At 38.1% G+C, this 23,060-nt stretch overlaps 1 protein-coding gene across 1 annotated transcript in view; it reads left to right on the forward strand.

The window, feature by feature from the left end:
• Window positions 1-895: 895 nt before the first annotated feature.
• Window positions 896-23,060, forward strand: part of WDR3 (WD repeat domain 3) — a 36,388-nt gene continuing 14,223 nt past the window's right edge. Inside the window, exons 1-19 of the mRNA XM_058166144.1 lie at window positions 896-1,595; window positions 2,411-2,620; window positions 4,575-4,693; window positions 5,281-5,359; window positions 6,139-6,234; window positions 7,515-7,625; window positions 8,737-8,838; window positions 8,956-9,053; window positions 9,242-9,346; window positions 10,736-10,966; window positions 13,262-13,355; window positions 15,361-15,462; window positions 16,279-16,364; window positions 16,937-17,072; window positions 18,997-19,053; window positions 19,882-19,982; window positions 20,797-20,908; window positions 21,445-21,579; window positions 22,753-22,803. Coding sequence (XP_058022127.1) covers window positions 1,425-1,595; window positions 2,411-2,620; window positions 4,575-4,693; window positions 5,281-5,359; window positions 6,139-6,234; window positions 7,515-7,625; window positions 8,737-8,838; window positions 8,956-9,053; window positions 9,242-9,346; window positions 10,736-10,966; window positions 13,262-13,355; window positions 15,361-15,462; window positions 16,279-16,364; window positions 16,937-17,072; window positions 18,997-19,053; window positions 19,882-19,982; window positions 20,797-20,908; window positions 21,445-21,579; window positions 22,753-22,803 — 2,196 coding nt within the window. The 5' untranslated portion in view covers window positions 896-1,424. The remainder of the gene's footprint in view (window positions 1,596-2,410; window positions 2,621-4,574; window positions 4,694-5,280; window positions 5,360-6,138; window positions 6,235-7,514; window positions 7,626-8,736; window positions 8,839-8,955; window positions 9,054-9,241; window positions 9,347-10,735; window positions 10,967-13,261; window positions 13,356-15,360; window positions 15,463-16,278; window positions 16,365-16,936; window positions 17,073-18,996; window positions 19,054-19,881; window positions 19,983-20,796; window positions 20,909-21,444; window positions 21,580-22,752; window positions 22,804-23,060) is intronic.

Consider the following 23,060-nt stretch of genomic DNA (forward strand, 5'->3'; position numbering starts at 1 on the left):
GTCCGTTCACTGCGAATATCACTATATAACAGTGCATCTAGGGATCAGGATTTCTCAGACCTGACAACGTTTAAGAAACGTGGGCTTGAACTCCCAGAATTCCCCTGCATGCGTTCTGGCTGGGGAATTCTAGGAGTTGGAGTCCACCCTTCTTAAAGTTTTCAAAGAGAAATACTGATATAGATCGTATTAATTGCCTTTTAACTCGGGTCTCTAACCTTGGCCACTTTAAGACTTGTGGACTTCAATTCCCAGAATCCCCCAGCCAGCAAAGCTGTCTTAAATTGGTCAAGGTTGGAGATCCCTGGTTTAACTGTTGGCTTTTGTTAATATTGTGGATAGATCTCGTAGGAAAGAGTATACTATAAATAGGAACTCCGTCCGTCCCCCAGTGTTTGCTTACACAATCTTATCTACTAGTAGTCATTTTGGTCATTGGTTTGAAATCGGAATTAAGCGGGAGAGCAGAAGGCAACTTTTATATTGTTGGCCCTAAAGGAGGATCCCCACCTCGGGCTTCTTAAAACTCTGTCCCAGCTCAATCCCAAAGTGCATCTTGCACGCAACACCCTTGTTTTGAGCGAGGCTGTGCTTACAATTGGAAATGGACGGAGTTGTTCATTGTGCTTTAAGACGGGTCTCCAACCTTGGCAACTTGAAGACTTGTGGACTTCAACTCCCAGAATCCCTCAGCCAGCAAAGCTGTCCACAAAAGAAGTCCACAAGTCTTCAAGTTGCCAAGATTGGAGAGCCCTGCTTTAAGAGAGCTACGATTGTTGTTTGAAACTCGACAGTTCAATCCCATGGTGAGATGACTGTCTCCAAATTTTCATAGCTCCGTGTTCTGTTTATCGTCGTCCCACCTCTTCCGGTTCCTCTGCCTAAGCATGCTGGGGTGGCTGGTGACTCTTTCAGCCCCGGTACACGTGCAACGAGCGGCTGGTGGGAGAGTCCCGCTGCTTGGCTGGCTGACGTTCGCTGCAGGAGGGAAGACTCAAGCGGAGGAAACGGGAGATCAACTGGGACCTGGCCTCAGTACATTTAATTTTTCTGGCGCGATCGGGAGTCCCTTTCCTCCCGATGCTTATACAGTGATATCGGTTCTCCTCCTCCTTCTGCACTCCACATTTTGTCTTTCGAGTTGACCGGCGGAGAAACTGAGCCAGCCAATCTCAGTGGCGGAGTCGAATCTGCAATTCGGTCCTTCCTGATAAAAAAAAAATCCAACAACTGCAGAGTCCAAGAGGGTTTCTGCAGAAGTGTTTCACTCTGCAAAATACTAGAAATTGCGGTGCTTCTGTGTTAGGTTTTAGAAGTAGAAGAGTAATCATGGCTGGCTAAAAAGGCAACTAGCGTTGCTTCAGAAATAACGTTCAACTAATAGCCTAGTTTAGACTTTGCAAAAACCTGAAGCCTACCTATCAATGGGCCTCACCAAGCAATATTTGCGGTACGCGGACGCCGCCCTCTTTGGAGTGATTGCAAGCCAGAAAGGCAATATTGCCTATGTGACCCTGCGTGGTGAGAAAGGTCGCTATGTTGCAGTGCCAGCCTGTGAACATGTTTTTCTCTGGGATACAAGGAAAGGAGAAAAGGTGAGCACAAAGCCAGGCTCCTTATGTATTATAGTGGGATTTCGTTCTTGGTTTTTTTGTGTGTGTTTAAAAGATTAGACGAAGGTGCTGGATGTTAATGAAGGTTTATTTAAAATTACTGCCATGATCACACTGATGTTTGAGGGAGTCACAGAAAAATATTAATCTTTTAATAATTACCTCATTTGGAAACTGTGATAGTGATGAAGAAATAACTTTATGATCATCCTCACATTTACAACATTTTTTGCTGTAAAGCAAAAAAAAAATAATAGCTGAAATAAGGTATTATTATAGATACAGTCACAGTTTCACTTAGGGACTGCTTCACCTAACCACCAAGTAGTCAGTCCCAATTGTGATTGCTAAATGAGGACTAACTGTTTATTATTATTTCATTGCTGTTGTTGTTCTTATATAATATACTATACTATGTTGTTATATAACATACTCCTCCCTCCTGTTTTCTCACAGCAACAACCCTGTGAGGTGGGTTGGGCTAACAGAGTGATTGTCTCAAAGTTACCCAGATGGCTTTTGTGCTTAAGGGAGGCCTCCATCTTTTTTCTAAGCCAGCACCTTACTCATAAATAATATGCATTATTTAAAAAGTCACCATTCCACATTTTTTTGCTAAACGTTGTAGAATAAGTCAGTTGTAATTACTGTTAGCAATTACTTCTGCTATTTTTTATGCTATTTTACACAATAGAAATGTATAAAATAACTTACTAGAGCAATCATGTACTGATTGCTGCATTCTTCGGAATCTTTTACTGTTCCAGAGTGTGAAATTCTCCAATTTTGCTTTGCAGATTCTCATTTTTCAGGGCCGAAAGCAGGAAGTCACTGCCCTCTGCCCATCTCCAGATGGTTTGCATTTGGCTGTTGGCTATGAGGATGGTTCAATCTGTTTGTTCAACCTTTTAAGTGCTGAAAAAACTGTCACATTCAATGGCCATAAAGCTGCTGTTACTGTCTTGAAATTTGATGACCTGGGAGGATGTTTGGCATCAGGATCAAAGGTGAGAATTTTTTTGAGTTGCTGATTTTTAATAGATGTAAATGAAATGTATGATTGAGGCTCAGTGCAAAGTAATTGGAGATATATGGAATGAATTTGTGTGGGATAGATTTTAGGTCTGTATTTTTAGGGGTTTATGAAAAGAGAGAGAAATAAGGGGGATGGTGAAAACAGGTAGGTATAACAGAAGAATGGAATATATGTTATTTGTTTCTATCACTGATCAACAAAATGTTTTTGATTGTTCCCAAGTAGGATATGGAGGCTAATGAACTTTTTTTTTTCAAATTAACACAGAGATTAAAGTTCCATGAATAGGGTTCTACTTCACTGTACCTATTAGTTTTCCAAATATTTAGTATTTATATTGAGAGTAGTAACATGTTAACACATGTCAAGGTGATTGTTGACTTTTTGTGCTTGTCACTCATCTATTTCTGTTTTATTCTGTTCATTTTGGAACCCATGATTTGCTGAATCTAGTCTATCTATCTTCCTAGAGGAAGTAGAGGAAAAGACAAGGGAAGCTGAATGTCTTTGCTAGCTTACCAACTAATACTAAAATTAAACAACTGCACTTGGGATTGGAGAGAATAGCAAGATGAAAAATCTGCATCATTTGGGAGAAAATCAGTGAGGAGTAGGGAAAAATGCAGACAGTGAAAATGAATGTTATACATATGGTAACTAGACACAAAAAGAAAAATGGAAATACTATCCATATTTATTGAGGAAACATTTCAGAGTAGCTAATCGGAAGCGTGCAAGTCATTTTTAGAATTGCAGATGTCCTCTCAATGTTTGAGACCTGATTTTGAGATTTTTTTTTACCCCAAAGGAAAAATGAGCTTTCATAAATTTCTGTACCATGCGATGAAATAGTTCCAAATACAATGTAAAATCATAAGTACCGGTACTTACATGTCTTCCAGTCTAATAACTAGATTTCCAGTGCCTAAATAAATCAGTTCACAGATTCTTCTGAAATCCTTGGTACATGTAGATTTATCTACATTGCAGTATGCAGTCACTTTATTGGCTTTGATTGACTAGGGTTGTTGGGGTTTCTTTTGTCTGTTACCTACAGATTCTTTTTAGGATAAAGGTTTTTAGTTTTGTTTTTGGACTTTCAAATCAAGTTTTGGTTTTTAGTTTTGTTTCTGAGCATTTCAAGATTGACTCCTGGTGTCTTCCTGGCAGTTTTCTTGACAAGCTTTTTGGATATGGTTTGCCACTACCTTTTGTAGTGACAAAGAGATTGACTGGCTTAAAGTCACTCAGGTGACTTCAAGCCTAAGGCAACCTAGAACTCATGATTCTAGCCTGATGCCCTTAATTACTATGCCAAGCTGCATATAAATGTTATTAAAGAATCAGGCAAGCAAAGCTTGACAGTCAATGCACCTTCAGAAGAAGTAGTAGCAAATCATGGGTATGAAGAAATATCAAGTATACTGATTCTCCTATGAATAACTTGAGTGGCAGAAAGAAATGAATGCAGACACTTTTTTGTCTCTATAAGTTTAGAAAACTTGTAACAATTCAGACTCTATGTAAACAGATCTTTCACACATCGCTCAATCTTGGCCCGGGCTGCTGAGAATTTTAGTTCAGTGACAACTGCTCTTAAGCCTTGTGAAGCAGATTTTGCTGTCAGATTTTTTTTTTCATTTTCTTATCAAATGTTTTAAGAAGGCATTTCTGAAGGATAGACAGGACATGTAGTGAAATATGTAAACAACAAAAAACAAAAAACAACAAAAATATTGAACACATTGCCTTTTGCTATTTTGATCTTTAAAAAAATCAGGAACGACATTTTTACTTTTATATTTTTGAGATCATATGGAAGCAGGAAATATATTTGACACTTGGGTAAAGGGATGAGTTTACCCTGTTCATTGCCAGGAAAATAACATGTTGAGCCATTTAATTTCTTTGATTTTTTTTCCCAGGACACAGATATCATAATTTGGGATGTGATCAATGAGAGTGGTTTATACCGGTTGAAAGGCCACAAGGATGCAATTACACAGCTATTGTTCTTGAAAGCAAAAAATATATTGATTTCTAGGTAATTGTTTTCTACATGTACATATAATTATCTGCCCCCTCCAAATCACATACTAAGTACTGCAATTTTACTTAAGTTCAAAAAAATTGCTAGGAATTAAGGAAAAAAGTTAATCCCGAAAACTAATTATTTATTGGGTCAGTTGTATTATTTGCATTGTAGGCTTAGTGTTAATACCTCAAATAAGATGTTCTTGCATTTTCACCCAATCTGTGAATAAATTGAAACTTTAATTTTTTTCTCTTCTGTTGAGAAGATTAACCTGTAATTTATCCTCCATGAAATATGCATAGATGCTTCCTTTTGAAAATTAAGGGTATTAGTAAAGAACAGTCTACACATTCAGAAGGACTCTGTTAGTGTTAGAATAAAAATTGGCTTCATGTGTTTCATGGGTATTCTGACTAATTTTTTTAGCTTTGTCACTTCCCATTGAAATAATGCATTGTCTAGAGAGCTTAATCTATAGGTTTTAATTTATTTTGTACTGTGTTTATGCTTGCTACAGAATAGGGGAGCTTTCTGATGTAATGTTGTAATGGTGATAATATTTTCAGTACCATTTATGAGACAACATTTTCTTGCAGTGGAAAAGATACTGTAGTAAAATGGTGGGACCTGGATACTCAGCACTGTTTTAAAACATTGGTTGGGCACCGCTCTGAAGTAAGTAGAATGGAGATTTGCAGGTGAGAATAGTAGGAAGAAAAAAATAATGACTTTTCACAGGATAGGTAGCCCTTGACAAGTGTAAATTATGATGCTCGTAAAATGGATTGGTCACGTGACTGGTCCATGATGTTTTTGTATCAGCCGTTGAACGACAACAGTTGTTAGGTGAACCCATTGCTCGCTATGGCACAATTTTGCCAGAACCCGAAAGTGCCAATTTTCAGCAAAACCATCATAAAATGCAGTCACATGACTGCGGGATGCTGCAAATGGTCATAAATGTGGCCTTGTTGCTGAGCATCCAAAGTTCAGTCATGTAACCATGGAAAAACCTCAGCCATTGAAACTTTAAATCCAGGTTATCAGTAGGCCCAGTGGTGGATCCATTGTAACTTTGAATGGTTGCTAAGCGACCGGTAATACGTTGAGGGCTATCTATAGGTAGCCTTCACTTACTGACTGCTCATTTAGTGAGATAATCACAGGGATTTTCTTTTTCCACTTTATGCGCATTTTTAAAGGACTATTTTTACAGATAGGGAGAATTTGTAGAATGTTATTCTGAATCGCCGATTATAATGGGTAAAAAGAGTAAAAAAGCCCAAATCTTTATCTTAAGGGACCCTTACATCTTTTTGTCTTTGGGTTTTCTGGCAGCAAAATGAGGAAATTAAACTTACAGAAATGACGGAAGTAGATTTCGTTTTCAGTCTTCTCTGAAGAATGAACTACAGTATTAAAATAAGAAATGCTTTTGGCCTGCTCTTCCTTAGGTGTGGGGTTTAGTTTTGGCTTCTGAAGAAAGGCTTCTTATTACTGGGTCTGCTGATAGTGAACTGAGAGCATGGAACATCATGTATTCCCAGGAGGTAAGTGCTTGATATTTCTACTGCTTGACCTGATCATTATTCACATTAAAGTTATTGTACATTATTTTTAGTGTTTTTAGTACTGAATGTAAAATCAAAATATAAATGCAAATGGAATAAAATGATATTCCCTTGCACTAGTATTGCACTGGCAGTGGGAGTGATTTCCGACTTTCTGTCTGCTTGCCCATTGACTTTGTGGGAAACTGGCATGGAGCTTCAGGAATCAAAATTACGTGTTCATAGTGGCAGCATTGAAGCTATATGAAGATTCTTGAAATTTCAATTACACAAGAGTAATGGATCCCAAATTTTGTATGCATTCTTTTTTGCAGATTTGAGGTCCTGGATTCAAAAATTTTTGCACTACGACAAATTGTTTGCGCTAATTGAAGGCTACAAACTAAGTTTTAGTATGTAGGTCTTTGGTTATTCGGGTTTTCTCCTGCATAAAATTGGAAGTGTCTTGGCGACATTTTGACGAAGTCTCATTCGTCATCTTCAGGCTTTAGCTTCGTGCTTTTGGGAGCAAGTTTTAGTAGTATATAGATGGAACTGAACTTGCTTCTTTGCCTGTATGTTTTGATTGCAAGGGATCAATCCCTTGAGTTATGAAGCCATTTATTTTTCCAGGAGTTATTTTAGCTTTTTGTTTCATATCATGTGGTTCTCTTAATTAAAAATAAATTAAGGTAGAAGCAGTATTTTAACAGGGATCCACTTTCCTTGGATGTCATCTATTTTGTATCTTTTGTAGTCCCTGGCTCTAATATACATCTTTGGTAGACATGTTATTTTACTACAGAGCAGTTGTTTTTTCTTTGGCTTTATGTCTAAACATGCTATATAGGGTGTCAAACTCAAGGCCCGCTGGGTGCTTTGATCTGGCCCGTGGGGCCGCCCTGGAAACAGCAAAGGACCGGCCCACATTGCCTCGCCCTGTGAAAATGAAGCTCGCGAGGGCTGCAAGCTCCGTTTTCGCTGGCAGAGGGTTGCAGGAGGCTTTCCCAGCCGAAAACGGAGCCCGTTTTTGATCGCAGAGCGCTCGGCCACCACAGCCCCCCCCCAACATGAGTGACATGCTGGCCATGCCCACTCTGCTCACGCCCACCCCGGTTCCCCTGAGGTTAAACACAACCTTGATATTGCCCTCAATGAAATAGAGTTTGACACCTCTGTGCTATATACTTGAGATATTTAATAAATAAATAAATGATTTGTTTGCAGAAGGAAAAAGTTTTCTTTTAGCCAGTCAATTATTCTTTTGGTACACTACATAGGACCAAGATTCCAGTGAGCCTGAAAACAAGAGAAGTAAAGGACATGTTCAGAGTTTGGAAGAATCTTCTGAAGATGATAAAGCAGATGCCCAAGATGAGGACCAAAATGAGGTATCTCTTTAATGTGTAGTCACACTAACACATAATTTACTACATTGACCATACATAAATATTTCCATCTGAAGCAAATAGACAGGATAGATGTTCCTAATTTAAGTAGGTTTTCCATGTTAGTGCTTTCCTAGTTTCAAATACAGTAACTGAATAATAATTTGAAGGGCACGAAGTCATGATACGTTTTACAATCTTATTGGATGCACATGGTTCATACATAATGCTGAACCATAATGTGGGTTATTGGTGAAGAAATCATTGTGTGCTGCTTATCTCTTAGAGGGGGGTTGGGAAGCTGAATCTCTGGGGATGGGGGTGCATTTAGCATCCAACATCTCTCGCCCACGTCTTGGTCTTTGGGTCTCTGCCTGTATTCTCCATTAGATCTTTCCAGCATTGTGATTCTATAGGATCCTTCACTGAATAAAAGGGTGAACTGTAATAGAAGAGAATGAATAGGAAGAAAAGAAAAAAGCTACCACAAGCAGATCCATTATCAGATTGGAAAGAGTGCCCTGTGGCATGGAAAGAAACTCAGTGCCTGCACAGTCACCTTTGACCATTGCAAACAAATACAACCAAGCAATTTCTGCCTGAGATCAGTTCTCCTCCCTGCCATTATAATGTTTTAAAAAGAGAAAAAGCTTTGGAGAGAACAGATATCCTCTCCTTTTCATGATGACAAAGAAAGGTGGGAAAGAATGCCAGTACATTTCCAGACAGCTCTGTTACTTAGCCAGGTTCTTTTTTCCTGTCTTCTTTGTATTATGCCGTTTTGGCTGAGCTAACCCGTTTTTCTATGCTGCCCACCCTCTGTTAATTTTCTTTGATGATAACCATAGTTTTCTTTTCTTTTGAGCCATTCACTGCTTTGTTTTCCTTCATGTTTGTCTGGTATTTTTCCAAGATGGGCACTGAGAAATGTAAAGTGACTGACCACTTTTCTTGGTCTAAAGCCACAGATGAACCGTCAAAGCAATATTGTCATTTCAATTGCTTGGATGGTAATAAATCATTGCTATTTAGTAACCTGTGTTGCATGTATTTTGTTGACTTTGTTGAAATTTTCAGACCACAATTGTTTAGTCCCCTTTTAATTATTTTTTAGGACACTATAAGATGTGAGAAAGCTGGTTCCATCATGAGAGAAGGAAGGAATCGTGTTGTGGGTCTTGCTACTGATCGATCACGGAGAATCCTTGCTTGCCATGTGAGTGGATAGCTTTTGACCATATGGGAATACTGCCAGACCTCTGGCCTTATAGCTATGGAGAGAGATTTCTGAGCCGGCAAGTTTTTAATTTATTTTGCTTTTTCTTTGTTCAAGGGAACAGACTCTGTCCTGGAAATATTCTATATCCTCAGCAAAGAAGAAGTTCAGAAGAAATTAGAGAAGAAAATGAGGAAAGCAAAGAAAAAAGCCAAGTGAATGCAATATATTTGCTATACTTGTCATTTTTATATTTTTGTAATACATAGAAGAACTACATTATATATTACTTTAAAACAATTATCCATAAAATGATCAAATTAAAATGGTAACACTTTAAGATTCAAGGTACAACTTATGTTAATATTTCTGATTCATACAAAGATTGTGTTTTTTGTTCTAGACAAAAGTCAAATGTGGAAGAGGAAGAACTTGATATTAATATAGAGTGCAGTCTACAGGAAAAGATTCAACGTCTTGTTAACATCAAAGCTTCTGCTAAAATCAAGTGGGTTCCAAGTACTAAGGATGATAAATATATTTATTGTTTGCTTAAAAAGCAACCAAGTGCTAAAAAAAAGTAATATTATGCAATAACTCAAACTTTTTTATAGTGTATTTAAACTATACAAAAAGTTACTGATTGAGTCTAATATTGTCCTTTTTCATGACAGCACAGCAAATAGATTCATGGGTTACTGTATGTTACCAGGGAGTTGGATAGTCTCTGCTTCTGTTGTAATATAAACCCAAACCTAGGACCAAGTTTTAAAAAATGTAATTTAAATATTTTTTTACAGTAAAGCGAGTACGGGAAGGAAAGCTTTTGTGTAATACAAAATGAATGTAATAAACCACAATCCTAGTCTTTCTCCACTGCCAAACTATTTCTGGTGAAGTGAGATTTGATGTTTAACAGAGACATTCTAAAAAATAACAATGCACAAAGGATTGGGCCATGTAATTAAATACTAATTTGGCTGTTAAATGCTGGATATACATGAAGAAAGCCAAAAGCAGAGACGTTAATTAACTCTGAACTTTGTTGGAAACGATGACTCCAACATTCTGTTGTTACGCTCTGTCTTCATGACAGGATATCATTTTTCCTGTGATTGTTTTCAATAATGGCTTTTTTTTTTTGAAGTCTTGCATACTTTTGCTCATGTAACTAGGGATACATTTATTTATTAAACAGACTTATATTTCTATGAAATATTCTTTTACATTTCATCTCAAAGTGACTCTGGGTGGCATACAACATTAAAATCCCGCAGTTTAACACACACACACACCCCTCAGCCATCTTGTCTTCTAGTGGCCAATTTTCCCAACGTTCAGAGTTTTTTTTTCAATGGTTCTTACGTTTCCAAAATATTTAACTTGAGCTTTATTGTAGTGTTTTCACTAAGCAGTCATTGTTATTATTCATCATTAGTGCTTCCACTACTGTTGAATAATTTGTTTTCTTTGGCTCAAGGTTTTTCCAAATACGGTCTCCAGCACTGCACTTCAAAATGTTTCTTATATGTTTCAGTCATATAATATTTCAATAGGCAAATTAAACAGCCTAATACATCCGCGTTTTTGAAAGCTGTTCTTGGTTTTGGGGGGTGTACACAGTTGTGGAAACCTTAGTATAATTCATAAAGCAAAAATAAATATATATGGTGTGTCCTTGTCATTTCCATTATCCGTTGGATATTAACAATATGACTTTTTATTTTAGCATGTATCTGCTAGTTCTCATTTCATGTATTATTGAAGTCTGGATTGCAAATGAAGTTTGTATGTATCTTTCTTGGCTTCTTTTACATATCATTACTCTTAATCTGTTTAACACTTAATATGCCAGTTACTGCTTTTTTAAACAATAAATAGTATTTTATTGAAACAGATCTTTTGACTTGATGCTGAATCCAAAAGGAGAACTGAAAGCCACCTTAATGCTCCAAAACAACAACATTGAATGCTACAGCCTGAAGTCATCAGAGCAATCTCCCCAAGTTGTGCAGTCATCGAAGATAAACATTGGAGGTCACCGTACTGATGTTAGAACGGTGTCATTTAGCTCTGATAACATCGCCATTCTCTCTGCTGCTGCAGAATCCATTAAGATATGGAACAGGTATGAATCCTCTGTGAACGCTGAAGGGAAACGTAAGTTGCAACCCATTTTAACAAGGACATTTTGTTAAATGTCTTCAGGTGTGAATCTGAACTATTAATATGGAATCCAGGAAAATGCATAATATCTCATTGTAGGCAGTAAGGCGGATTATATACCAAATAGTGTACTTTTAAGATAGAAGGGTCACATATACTGAGAATTCATCAATGGAGTTAATTATCTTTGTGTTGTTGGATCTTTACATTTGATGTAAAAATTTTGGGTCACTGCAGTGCTTTGTGCAACATATAGTCAAATTGTGTATTACTACACTAAAGATATTACAGTTGTCAGAGATTGTTCAGATTCTGGGAAAAGATTTTTAGTAGTTGCTAGTCCTAATTTGCATGTTCCTCCTGAATCCAAAATTTCATGACTCTCATTCAGTTCCTGGAGGGCCCTTGAAAATTGTTAGCTACTTTGTGAGGCATCTGGTTGTTCACTGTGGAAAACTGATGCTACTGTACTCATCACCATCTCAGAGCTAGTTCACTGGAATACTTCCTGATTGATAAATATATATATATCAAAGCATCCATCTAATTTATGTTGCCTGTTCTATTTAATTTTGGAGGTAATTCTAAAGCTAAGGAAAGCTGAAGTTAGGTCAGTATCTGCTGACAGTTTTTGGAAAGAACAGATTTTCAGTGGTTGCTAATCCTAATATAGTTGTTTCTTCGCAAACATCAATGTTGTGATTCTGCCACCAAACGAAGTTAGTAAAATAAAGTCAACATCAGATATCTGGTGTGATTTTTGTTTGAAAGGTCTATGAGCTCAGTTTAGTTTTATACCCAACACAAATTTCTAGGCTTTGGAAATTCTATGAAAGTCCCAATTGTTTAATTGTGAAGGCAGCATTCTTGCCACAAGGATGATCTTGAGGCTGTACTAACATTCTAAAAGAGGGTTCACCAACCTTTAGGACCTCAGGGACCACTAAATTCATAATTTTAAATTCTGTGGCCCACTAATATGATCTGCCTAATGACCAGCTGGGTGGGCGTGGCTAGGTGGTCCTGTGACTGGGTGGGTGTGGCCAACTCGATGTCACTCACATAGAGGGGTGCCTCAATGGCCTCTACTCACCCCTCCCGTCCCAGCCACTCCTCGCCTGCCCACCCAGGCTCCTTAGGGCCCCAACAGGAAGCAGTTGTTGGAGCTAAGCAGTCAACATGAGAAAGAGTTGGCAAAACAGCTCTTGGATCTGACTGAGAAGGATCTGACCGAGAAGGATCTGACTGAGAAGGAGGCTCAGCAGAAGCATCTCACTGAGGACTAGGAGCATAGGCTTTCCAAGCAGAGGGAAGATCTGAGGGAGTGCAAGGCCAGGTACAGGTGGCTGGAGGTTCAGTGGGCTGTTCCAGGCCATGATGCAGTCCCACTGGAACAAGGTCCTCCAGCTCTTTGCCATCAGCAGCGCTTCCCTGCAGCCTTCACCCAAAGCTGAAGGCACCAGGAGGCCGAGTCAGAATTTCTGTCCCCCTGTGCCCCACAGAAAAAGACCCCAAAGGGGGACTCTCTGCAGCAACACAAACGTTCATTGCACGTATCCGGCTCAGGGGCCGTAGTTTGAGGACCCCTGATTTAGTGCAATATAAAAAATGCAAATAATTTTTCTGCAGACCACCAGAATTTTCTCACAGACCACCAGTTGGTGACCACTGTTCTAAAATAATTATGATACACCCCAAATTGGTTCACTACTATTGTAGTTTGTATGTACATCATGCATGTGCATACTTAACTGTTTTTCCAGTTATGTGTTGTGCCAGTCAGTTTCCCCACTGGTAGTATGTCATAGCTCTGTTTTGGCTAGCTCTTATAAAACAGCTTTTTGAAGAGAAATCTGGGGTTAAATATTGTGCTAATCTACAGTGGTAGCTTTTTCCTGCCATTTGTGAAATTGTAAGAAATTTTTTTTTTTTTGTTTACATTTATACCCCGCCCTTCTCCGAAGACTCAGGGCGGCTTACAGTGTATAAGGCAATAGTCTCATTCTATTTATATATTTTTACAAAGTCAACTTATTGCCCCCCCAACAATCTGGGTCCTCATTTTACCTACCTTATAAAGGATGGAAGGCTGAGTCAACCTTGGGCCGGGCTTGAACCTGCAGTAATTGCAGGCTTCTGTGTTCTTAATAACAGGCCTTACCAGGCTGAGCTATCCGGCCCTTTTCAAAAAGTACCTCCAGTAAATGTATTCCTTGTGTGTAAAATGGATTACTTTCTTTGTTGTTTCTTTTCCCAGGTCTACCTTGCAGTGTATCCGGACCATGGAGTGTGATTATGCACTTTGCTCCCTGTTTGTCCCAGGAGACCGGCAGGTCATTATAGGGACAAAGGTAAATTGCTCATCCTTTCTGAAGCATTAGGAGATCTTGCTAATAATGCTATTTTTTTTAATTAAAAAAATCATATCTAGCCAATACAAAGCCATTACAAGTTTTTTTACTGCTGCAGACTGGTCTTTTGCAGAAGTCCCATCTTTTTCCTTCAAGTTTCCTTTATGTATAGTTTATAGTTGTCCAAATCTCAGTTGTTCTTGGCTTTTGACAGAAACAGACAAAACTTGTCTTGTTCTCCATCCTATTGATTAATTATTCTTTTCAAACTAATTCACTCTTCAGTTCGTCTCCTTTTTTTAAAAAACAAACTTGTAGTTTCCTTTGAATCTTATCTCTCTCCATTCTTCTTTCTTGTTTACTCTGGCTTTGATTATGGTGGGAGAAGTTGCCTCAGAAGTTCTAAGCAATCCACCCATGTTTGAATAATTAGGAACAAATGCTTCACTGTTCTCCTTAGGTCTCTAATCAATGGTATCAGTTGTCCATCTGCCTCTGGTTCAACAGCACAAAGAATTCCTAGCGTTATGCAAGCTTCTGGTTCTCAAAAAGCAGTGTTGATGATATACTAGGGACTCCAGCACTTGACCAATTTAACAATCCCAGCTATTCTAATGATAGACTCACTCATGGTGGCCCTGATTCTCCACAACTCTGAAATTATCAGTGTAAGAGTCTGTAAAAGAGTCCCTTTAGATCCTTTAGTGCTTTCCAGGAGGAATGTATTTTGGAAAACTGACTTTGGGATAGCAAGAAGCTTTTGTCACATCTCCTTTGATTTCCTCCTTATGGTAATGGGACTCACCTTTTCCAAAACTTGTACTTAATCCTAGGCACGCTGTAGTTCTGTTGTCATTTTTCTTCAGCATCTCCTTGAAAAAGGCTTTTTACCTAATGCCTGAAATGAGCCGTCTTTAGGCAATCAGCAGCCATAAAAAAATTAAACTCGAAATAATTTCAAAAGAGAGGCAAGTATATTTAATAAAATTCTTTCTCTTCCCCTGATTCTGTCCTCGGAGAGGAACGGGTATATTAATTTAACAAGCGACACAAGTATTCTTTTCTCCCAGCTCAAAAAGCAAATGACATTAATAAGTGCTGCCTCTGCAAAGAAGCTGCAGAAACAATGGGCTACCTAGTTAGTTACTGCAAGAAGATTGCATAGACTGAAAAAACAACATGACAAAATAGCAACAGTGGTATATTGGAATATCTGCAAGGAATGCCATTTGCCTTCATACAAAATAGACAAAGTAATAGAAAATGTAGAAACTAACATGCTCTGGGATTTTAGAATTCTAATAGACTAGCAGTTGCCACATAAGACACCAGATATAAAAATTGTCCATAAGAAAGACGAAAATGTCTGAATAGTGGATGTTGATCTGGAGAAAGCAGTATAGAAAGGACAGAACTGGAGAAAATCGCTAAATACAAAGACCTGACAATAGAAGTAAACAACTGTGGCAAAAGAAAGCAAAGATGGTGATAAGTACCTTGAGTGTAATTCCCAAATATCTGGAGCACCACTTGAGCACCATTGGCATTGACAAAATCACCAGTCAATTGCAAATGGCAGCTTTACTTGGAACAGCTTACATCCTCTGACAGCGCCATCAAACAATAACATCTGCCTATCCCAGGTTCTTGGAAAAGATGGGATAGGTGATTAAAAATGCCAAATCCAGTCTAAAATCTGTGCAATAAACCTTAATAATGAATTTTTTTTTTTAAAAAAGGCTTTTGTCAGAAAACTCCCAAGTCCTTCACATCCTTAACTTTGAAGTAAATGCGTTTGAACAAAAAATGTGGAGAAACCTTCCTTGCTTTATTCTCTTCCATCCCCAACTGGGGTTATAGTAACACAGTTTTGATTCCATGTAATGTTTTTTTGTCTGTCTGTTCCTTTCATTGGCACTTACTTCTGATATAATCTTTGAAAAATTGCTGGTATTGATAGCTGGTATCAATTTGTGTACAAATTATAATTCATAATTTTTATTAGACTGGAAAGCTGCAGCTCTTTGATCTGGCTTCTGGATGTTTATTGGAAACTGTTGATGCTCATGAGGGGGCTCTGTGGTCCATATCTCTTTCTTCAGATCAGGTAGGACAAGTTTAAATTTCCTTTTCATTTGATAGTGTTCTGTTCAAGGTGACATAATAGCTTGTAACAATAGTAGACTTTTGGAGGTATGGAAATGGGCATAGAAATCAGCTTCTCTTATCTGCTGTAAAGATTATTATCTTCCACCATTCCATGGAGTGTTGTCATGCGAATAATACATTTCTCTATGGCAGTTGTAGGTCCTGGAATGCTTTTGATGCTGTTTGATTCTTGTTTGCTTTCTGCCATCCCTTGCACACCTTGTGTTTAGTGAGAGTAATTAAAAATAAGTTACGATGACTTTTCAGGTATAATGTCAGAGTGAGTGGTTTTTTTCCACATTAGCAGTGTGACATAGTAATAGGAGTTGATAAGGCAAAAGGGAGGGTAATCATCTATAGGTGCAGAGTCCAATTTAGAATTTGGATTGGTGAGGATTTTAGCTTTTGTTGCAAAACTGTATTATTATGGAAATAAGCTACTGATTGATTTCTCAGTCCAGGAAAACAAACTGGCTGGGAATCAAAAAACTTTTAATAATGCTTCTCTTCTAAATCACTTTCAGTGTGATTAGTCAAGGGAGAAGTAGATGGTAGATCATCATAAATGGTTGAAGAGAAGAAACACTAAAAAACAGAAATGAATTGGTAATGGTCTGCAAACGGTAGTGTTTTCAGTTCAACTCACTGGCTTTTCTGCATATAATGTGCTCTTGAAGAGTGAATAAAGCAATATTTAAGTCTTCTGCTGTGTCATCTTTTATATATAGCAAAAGTGACCATGTTTAGTTTTAAGTTAAATTATTTTCTCCTGCAGCGCGGTTTTATAACAGGAGGTGCAGATAAATCTGTCAAGTTCTGGGAATTTCAGCTAGTGAAAGACAGGAACAATATCCAAAAAAGGTGAGAGTGTTTTTCTAGGAATTCATATTCAAGTGTCCTTTGCTTAAACATTTGGTTCCTATGAAGTTCCTATTAGAACTACATTTTTCCTCTAAATTAATTTCTTTACTAGATGCACTGAGTTAAAGCAGCTTTTCAACATAAATGGGAATGAATTTAATCATTTGGGGAAATACATAAACTGTTTATCGAAAATAAGCCTTTTATTGCCATTATTCTGTCCTATTCAATAATTCTTCGGCCTTGTTGTAGAGGCATTTTATCTGCCTTTTTTTATTGTGAAAGTGAGCTATGGCACAGAAGAAGTAGGAAGTAGAAAGAAGCAACTTTAAATTAAATTGTTCTGCAGATTATTTTTTGTGTTCCTGGCAGTAGTTTTGTAAATGGGCAAGGGTGGGATTAAGTCCACTTCTGCAGCTGACCCAGGGGACTGGATGAAATCAATGCAGGATACTGATGTCTGTTAAGGCCTGTTCCATCATGCAGGCAAAGAGAAGAATCAATTTCTTCCCTTTGATTTGTGAATCTAACTGTGCAGTAAGAATCTATATATTGTACTCATCCCATCCTAGGCTCTCTGTGAAGCAGACACGTGTTTTGCAGCTGGACGAAGATGTTCTCTGCGTTCGGTACAGCCCCAATCAAAAAGTTTTGGCTGCTGCCTTACTGGACTGCACTGTAAAAATATTCTATACTGACACTCTCAAGGTAACTAGTACTACCCTTAGTTTGGATATGAAATTAACGGAACTGATGGAGATTCATTTTTGGCATTAAAAATTTACATTCCTGCTTTTGTATCAAGGACTCAGCTATACAGTGAGTTAATTCTCTCCTGTGACTAAAGGAAAGAAAGAAGTGATGACCAAATCTTGATCCTATTTCGCTCTACCATGTTTCCCCGAAAATAAAACCCTGAAATAAGGGCTTGGCCTTATTTTCGAGGGGGAGGGTATATATTTAGGCCCACTCCAAAAATCAGGCTTGGCCTTACTTTCAGGACATGTCCTATTTTCGGGGAAACACGGTAGTTACTTTCTTGTTCCTTCACTTTGCCAGAAATAATTCTTTTTCTCTATGGTAGCTTTCTTTTGTGGGTTATTTGTGATTTTTCAGTGTTTTATTTCCTTCTGATTTTAATTACCTCTTTACTTCCTTTTCCTTAAACTAAAAAATCAAACCAATTTTTCCTGTCTGTTTCTTTGTGGAGTATTTGAAGTGTGGTTCAGGAAGTAAAAAACTTCCTTCAAAAATGGGGGCGGGGCAAGTAACAAAGACCTTGCACTATTTATGGATACATCTAAGCAGAGGTGGTGTGGGTTTTCATAAGGTAAAGATAAAGGTTCCCTCGCACATATGTGCTAGTCGTTCCCGACTCTAGGGCGTGGTCCTCATCTCCGTTTTAAAGCCGAAGAGCCAGTGCTGTCCAAAGACCTCTCTGTGATCATGTGGCTGGCATGACTAAATGCCAAAGGTGTACGGAACTCTGTTACCTTCCCACCAAAGGTGGTCCCTATTTTTCTATTTGCATTTTTATGTGCTTTCGAACTGCTAGGTTGGCAAAAGCTGGGACAAGTAACGGGAGCTCATTCCGTTACAGGGCACTCGGGATTTGAACCGCTGAACTGCCGACCTTTCGATCGACAAGCTCAACGTCTTAGCCTTTGAGCCACCGCGTCACTATGTGGGCTTTCATAGCCAGTATCTTTTGGGTGGTGTTGGGCTGCAAAATTTAGTGACCGGGGTATGGAGAACAGGTTTCCTGATGAGAACTGTGCCTGACATCTTCAGAGTGGTCTGCTACCAAGATCACAGCAATTGCACAAGGACTGATTGAACTCCTGTCTTTATAGCCAGGTGTGCTGGCTATAAGCAAAGTTGCTGCAGTTGAAAAATAATGTAATTTTCCCAAAGGGCATAATTAGCGCTCTCTGTAATTATGCCTTAATAGAGACAGATGATATTTCTGACAGTGCTCTAAGTAACAGAGTCTAAGGCAATTGAGCTGAAAGAAAGGACAAAACCCTCAAGAGCAGAGATTTGGTTATTTTCTGATGCTGTTAAGGATGCTACTGCACTGCAGTGACGTTAGCTAGTGTTAATTCCTCTTTTGAGGGAGAAATTTAGATAATTTTTTGTCAGCCTTTTATGTAGAAGTTTTGAAATAATCTTTGGCCAACAATCTGATTAAATGTTTTAAGGAGACTTACTGAAAATAGAGAATAACTGCTTTGGCTCCTCACTCCTCATTAGTATAAGAGAAAAAAGAAAAACCTGTAATCAGTCCTTCTTTTGAAAGATCATTTTTTTTCCTCTTCCCCCTATATAAAATGTAATCCTTAACTTCACTGTGAGCCCTACAACTGGAGAACCTAGCATGAAACATGGGAAATTGGTGTTAAAGTTGCTTGTGCTGAATTTGTCACAGAAGCAAGCATGATATACACAGCTTCCTCATTTCCCTAACAGTACAGGCTAAATCCTAGAGTTTCACAAGGGTTTTTGGGTTGGACAGTTGATTAACCCCAAACAACAAGCTGGACTTAATGTGTCAATGAAAGCTGTAAATATTCTAGGTCTTACTAACACTGTACTTTTTAAAATGTGTAACTGATGTCTTCTCGGTTTCCAGTTTTTCCTTTCTCTCTATGGCCATAAATTGCCAGTGCTGTGCATGGATATCTCTTATGTAAGTATACCATGCTTTGGAGATTTTTGGGGTGGTTTTATGTTGGAGGATGTTTGTGTAAGTGTCTCTGCGGGGTATTTACTTATGCATGCTAGTTTAGTTATGTAGCATATACCTATTGATGTTGAAGGCTGATGTAATAATATAAAAGTTTCTCATAGCTTGAATGAACTTCATTGATTGATTCTTGGTCTGTCATGAAATAGTGTTGCCCATCAACGCTAGGCGGTTAATAGAGTAGTACAGTAGTAGTAGTAGTAGTAGTAATATTGAGCCTGAAAATACAGTTGTAAATTGTGGTCATTAAGTGAGTCACCAAATGATTTGCCCGATTTTACAATTTACGATATTTTGCAGCAGTTGTTAAGTGAACTCTGTGATCGTTAAATAAGTCCATATACCCCAATTGGAGTTAGGGTTTTTTGCCAGAAACCAGAAGTAAAAGCTGAATACAGTCGAAAAAAAACCCTGAAAATCTATAGGATGCTGCAAACTGCCAAAAATACTGGTTGCCAAGCACCCAAAATGAAATTGCGTGTGTGTGTGCATAGCCATTGGATCTTCAACGACAGACCATAAAAAATTCTAGGGAGGTCCACGGTACGTTGAAATGATTGCTAAGCAGTCAATAAATGAGGAGTACTTGTGCCAAAAAGACGACTTGTCTTGGCTCCCTAATGACAATTAATGATAGTTCCCTTTACCTGTTTTGGAAAACAGTGCAGGATTCTGTTCTGCTCCAGAAAAAGATACACGTACATATAAGTCTAGATTGAACTGCAGGAATATCTAACTGATAAGGTTCTTTTCTCTCTGTTCTGCTTGAAGGATGGAGCATTAATTGCAACAGGCTCTGCTGATCGGAATGTGAAAATCTGGGGCTTGGACTTTGGGGATTGTCATAGATCACTTTTTGCTCATGAAGACAGGTAGACAATGGGAATTGTGAGATGGGAAATCTCTCTATAAAAGGTGAAATGTTTTACACTCCTGAAAGAAACCCATTATATTGTAGTCTCTGTGGAGCTACATATGGCACACGTATTGCATTTTTCAGTGCAATGAATCTTTCTGATTAGAGCTCCTTAGGTATTGTCCTTTTTTTCTTTTCTTAACTAACAGCTTTTGGCATCAAGCCACCTCAGTTGAAAATAATCTTTTCCTCGCAATTCTGTTTGTGAAGCTGGATGGATTTACAGCTCCTTTGAAAGATTCAATTATAAACACTGTACACAATATTTTGTGGGCTTTCATTTATGGTAGTGGAGGGATTTCTTCAGAAATTTTAACAGTACAAATATGTACTGTATTTTGAACTTATAAATGACTCCTTGAAACATGAGTTTCGTTTTGGGCAATTTTTTTTTCATGAGCTTGGTACAAAATGTAGCTTTTTCAACTTGCAGTAATTAGATTGGAGTGTTCTTTTATATCTTGCCACTGTTCTCATTAAATTATATGGTAAATTTTAAGAACAGGACTCGGCAACTTCCCACCAAAACACCAACTTCAATTTAAAAAGTCGGATAAAATATATTAATGTAGCCAACGTATGCTGAACCCATAAATCTTTATCATACAACATACACTGAATTTGTAAGTCTTTATCAGCATGCAGATCTTAAGTATGGTCTTCCCTTTTTAAAATACTTCCCATGATGTGAATATGTGAATGGGAATTTGGAAATGGTAATGAACTTCCGTATCTTCTCATAGTTTATTATTTTTTCTTTCATTCTTTAGTGTAATGTATCTTCAGTTCGTTCCAAAGACCCACCTCTTCTTTACAGCAGGAAAGGACCACAAGATTAAACAGTGGGATGCTGATAAATTTGAGCATATCCAGACTTTAGAGGTAAAATAAAAGATCTTTAGGAATAGACTTCTCCTGAATTTTGCTGTTTGTGCATGTTTGCATGCGGTCCATCTGGAAGTTATAGTCCAGCATGTGGTGTGAGCAGTGATGAAAATGCTTCATTATGTCCACTATTCCCTGTGGTGTGCTGGCTAATACTAGGCTTCCAAGTGTAAATCAAGGCATCGATTATCACCTCACCCATAAAACATTTCATGGCATAGGGCTCTGCTACTTGAGAACTGCAATGTCATCTAGTGGAACCCAGGAAGTATGCCTCTTCTGTCACAGCGCCTGCCCCTTACTATGTTCAAGAAGCTATTGAAGTTCTGGTTGTTCTCCCAGGAGTTGGCAGGTTAAGCCTCCGTTGGATGGATTTGTATGTCTTATGGTCAGGCTACTCATAAATTTGTTACTTTTTATAATATCGTTCTTACTTTTAAACTTACAGTTTCTCCATGTTGGGTAGCCACTAAATTGATAAATAAAAATGTTTTTTTCCCTTCCCTATAACTAACCACCTGTCTAATTCATAGGGGCATCACCAGGAAGTGTGGTCCCTGGCCATCAGTCCCAATGGAGATTACCTTGTCTCCTGCTCTCATGATAAATCATTGCGCCTCTGGGAAAGGACAAGAGAACCCCTTATTCTGGAGGAGGAGAAGGAAATGGTAAGAAGTAATCAGAACTTCTCTCTTGAATCTGTTTAGAAAAATTCCAGTCCCAGCTCTTCTAATGTATACATTCATATGTACTTGCATTATTAGGGCTTTTTAATGAGTTCACTGGTGGTCTCCTACTTGCAAACATACCTATTAGCTCAGTGCTGAGGCTTCACACTGAACAGGCTGTACTGTCAAGCTATTGGTTTAATAGGAAGAAGTTGTAAATTTTTATGTTGGCTGATCACTCAAAAATATTTCAATTCCAGTTTTCTTGTTCTCTGATCCAGGGACTGGAATTATCTTCTTTTAAATGTCAATGAGACAAAGCATATGTGTATTTTATAAGTAAAATAAGTTTGGTTTATTCAGAAGATTTAATCTGAGGGAGCAGCACAAATTAGCTGCTTCTTCCAAACATGTAGTATTTCACGATATAGGACAACTCAGCTTTCCAAGTTCCAGGGAATAAATTCCACTTCAATTAGTAAAATGTGAGAAAGGGCATTCCCTACCTCCCTTTCCCCACCCCGCTGCCTGTTTTTCTTCTCCTCAAAATCTTCCTCAGATGATCTCCCTTGCCTTCAGAGAAATTTTGAGGACCATCTGCAGATGGGAAAGAGAGGCCTCAGTCATGTATAATAAAACATGTAACATCTCTTTCAGTTTTGTCATCTTACAAGTTAGAAGAGAATATTTATAGCTCAGGATTGAACTGTGGGCCTTTGGGGCTCTCTGAACTTGGTGGTTTTCTTGCAGATGTTTCTTTACCAAACTAGGTAACATCATCAGACTGAAAGTTCTGAAACATCTGCAAGAAAACCACCAAGCTCAGAGAGCACCAAAGACCCCACTGCTAGGTTACTTTATGGTAAATTAAGATGCTATTTTATTGCTGTATTTCATTTATATTGCACCTTTGCTGTAGCACTCATGCGGGTCTCCCCTACATGTTTCGCTTTCTTGGTAGACTATTGTGAGCATAATAAAATTGGGGAGAAGAGAAGCAAATATTCTTGAACTGTTTCAAAAAAAATGGATAGAATAAAAATGTTAGAGCTGGTTGGAATGAGGTAGATATGGAAAAAAATAAATTTCCCTGGATACTCTGGCTCGGGAAGAATTGTTTTCCATTTTAATATACTTGGATATTCTGACACACAAGATACTTTTCTTTCACAGCAAAGAGAAATAGAATATGAAGATAGTATCGCTAAGGAAGATCAGCCAGTGGTAAGCAACATCTGTTTGGACTGTTTTTTCTTCTTTCTCAAGCTGCCTTTCTTGAGGGCCTCAAGATGGAGCTGAAGCAGCCATGAAGACTGGAACAATGGGATGTTTGGTTGCTGTTGCCAACTTGCTGACTAGTATTTCCTGGACTGTCTTTATCCTTCATATTTGAACTTCATATTAGATCAGAATTAAAAATTTCTGAAAAACTTGCAGAAATGAATAATCTGAATGCAAGTTTTTCAGTTTACAGGTATGTT

Source organism: Ahaetulla prasina, chromosome 2 (assembly GCF_028640845.1).
Source record: "Ahaetulla prasina isolate Xishuangbanna chromosome 2, ASM2864084v1, whole genome shotgun sequence".
NCBI lineage: Eukaryota > Metazoa > Chordata > Lepidosauria > Squamata > Colubridae > Ahaetulla > Ahaetulla prasina.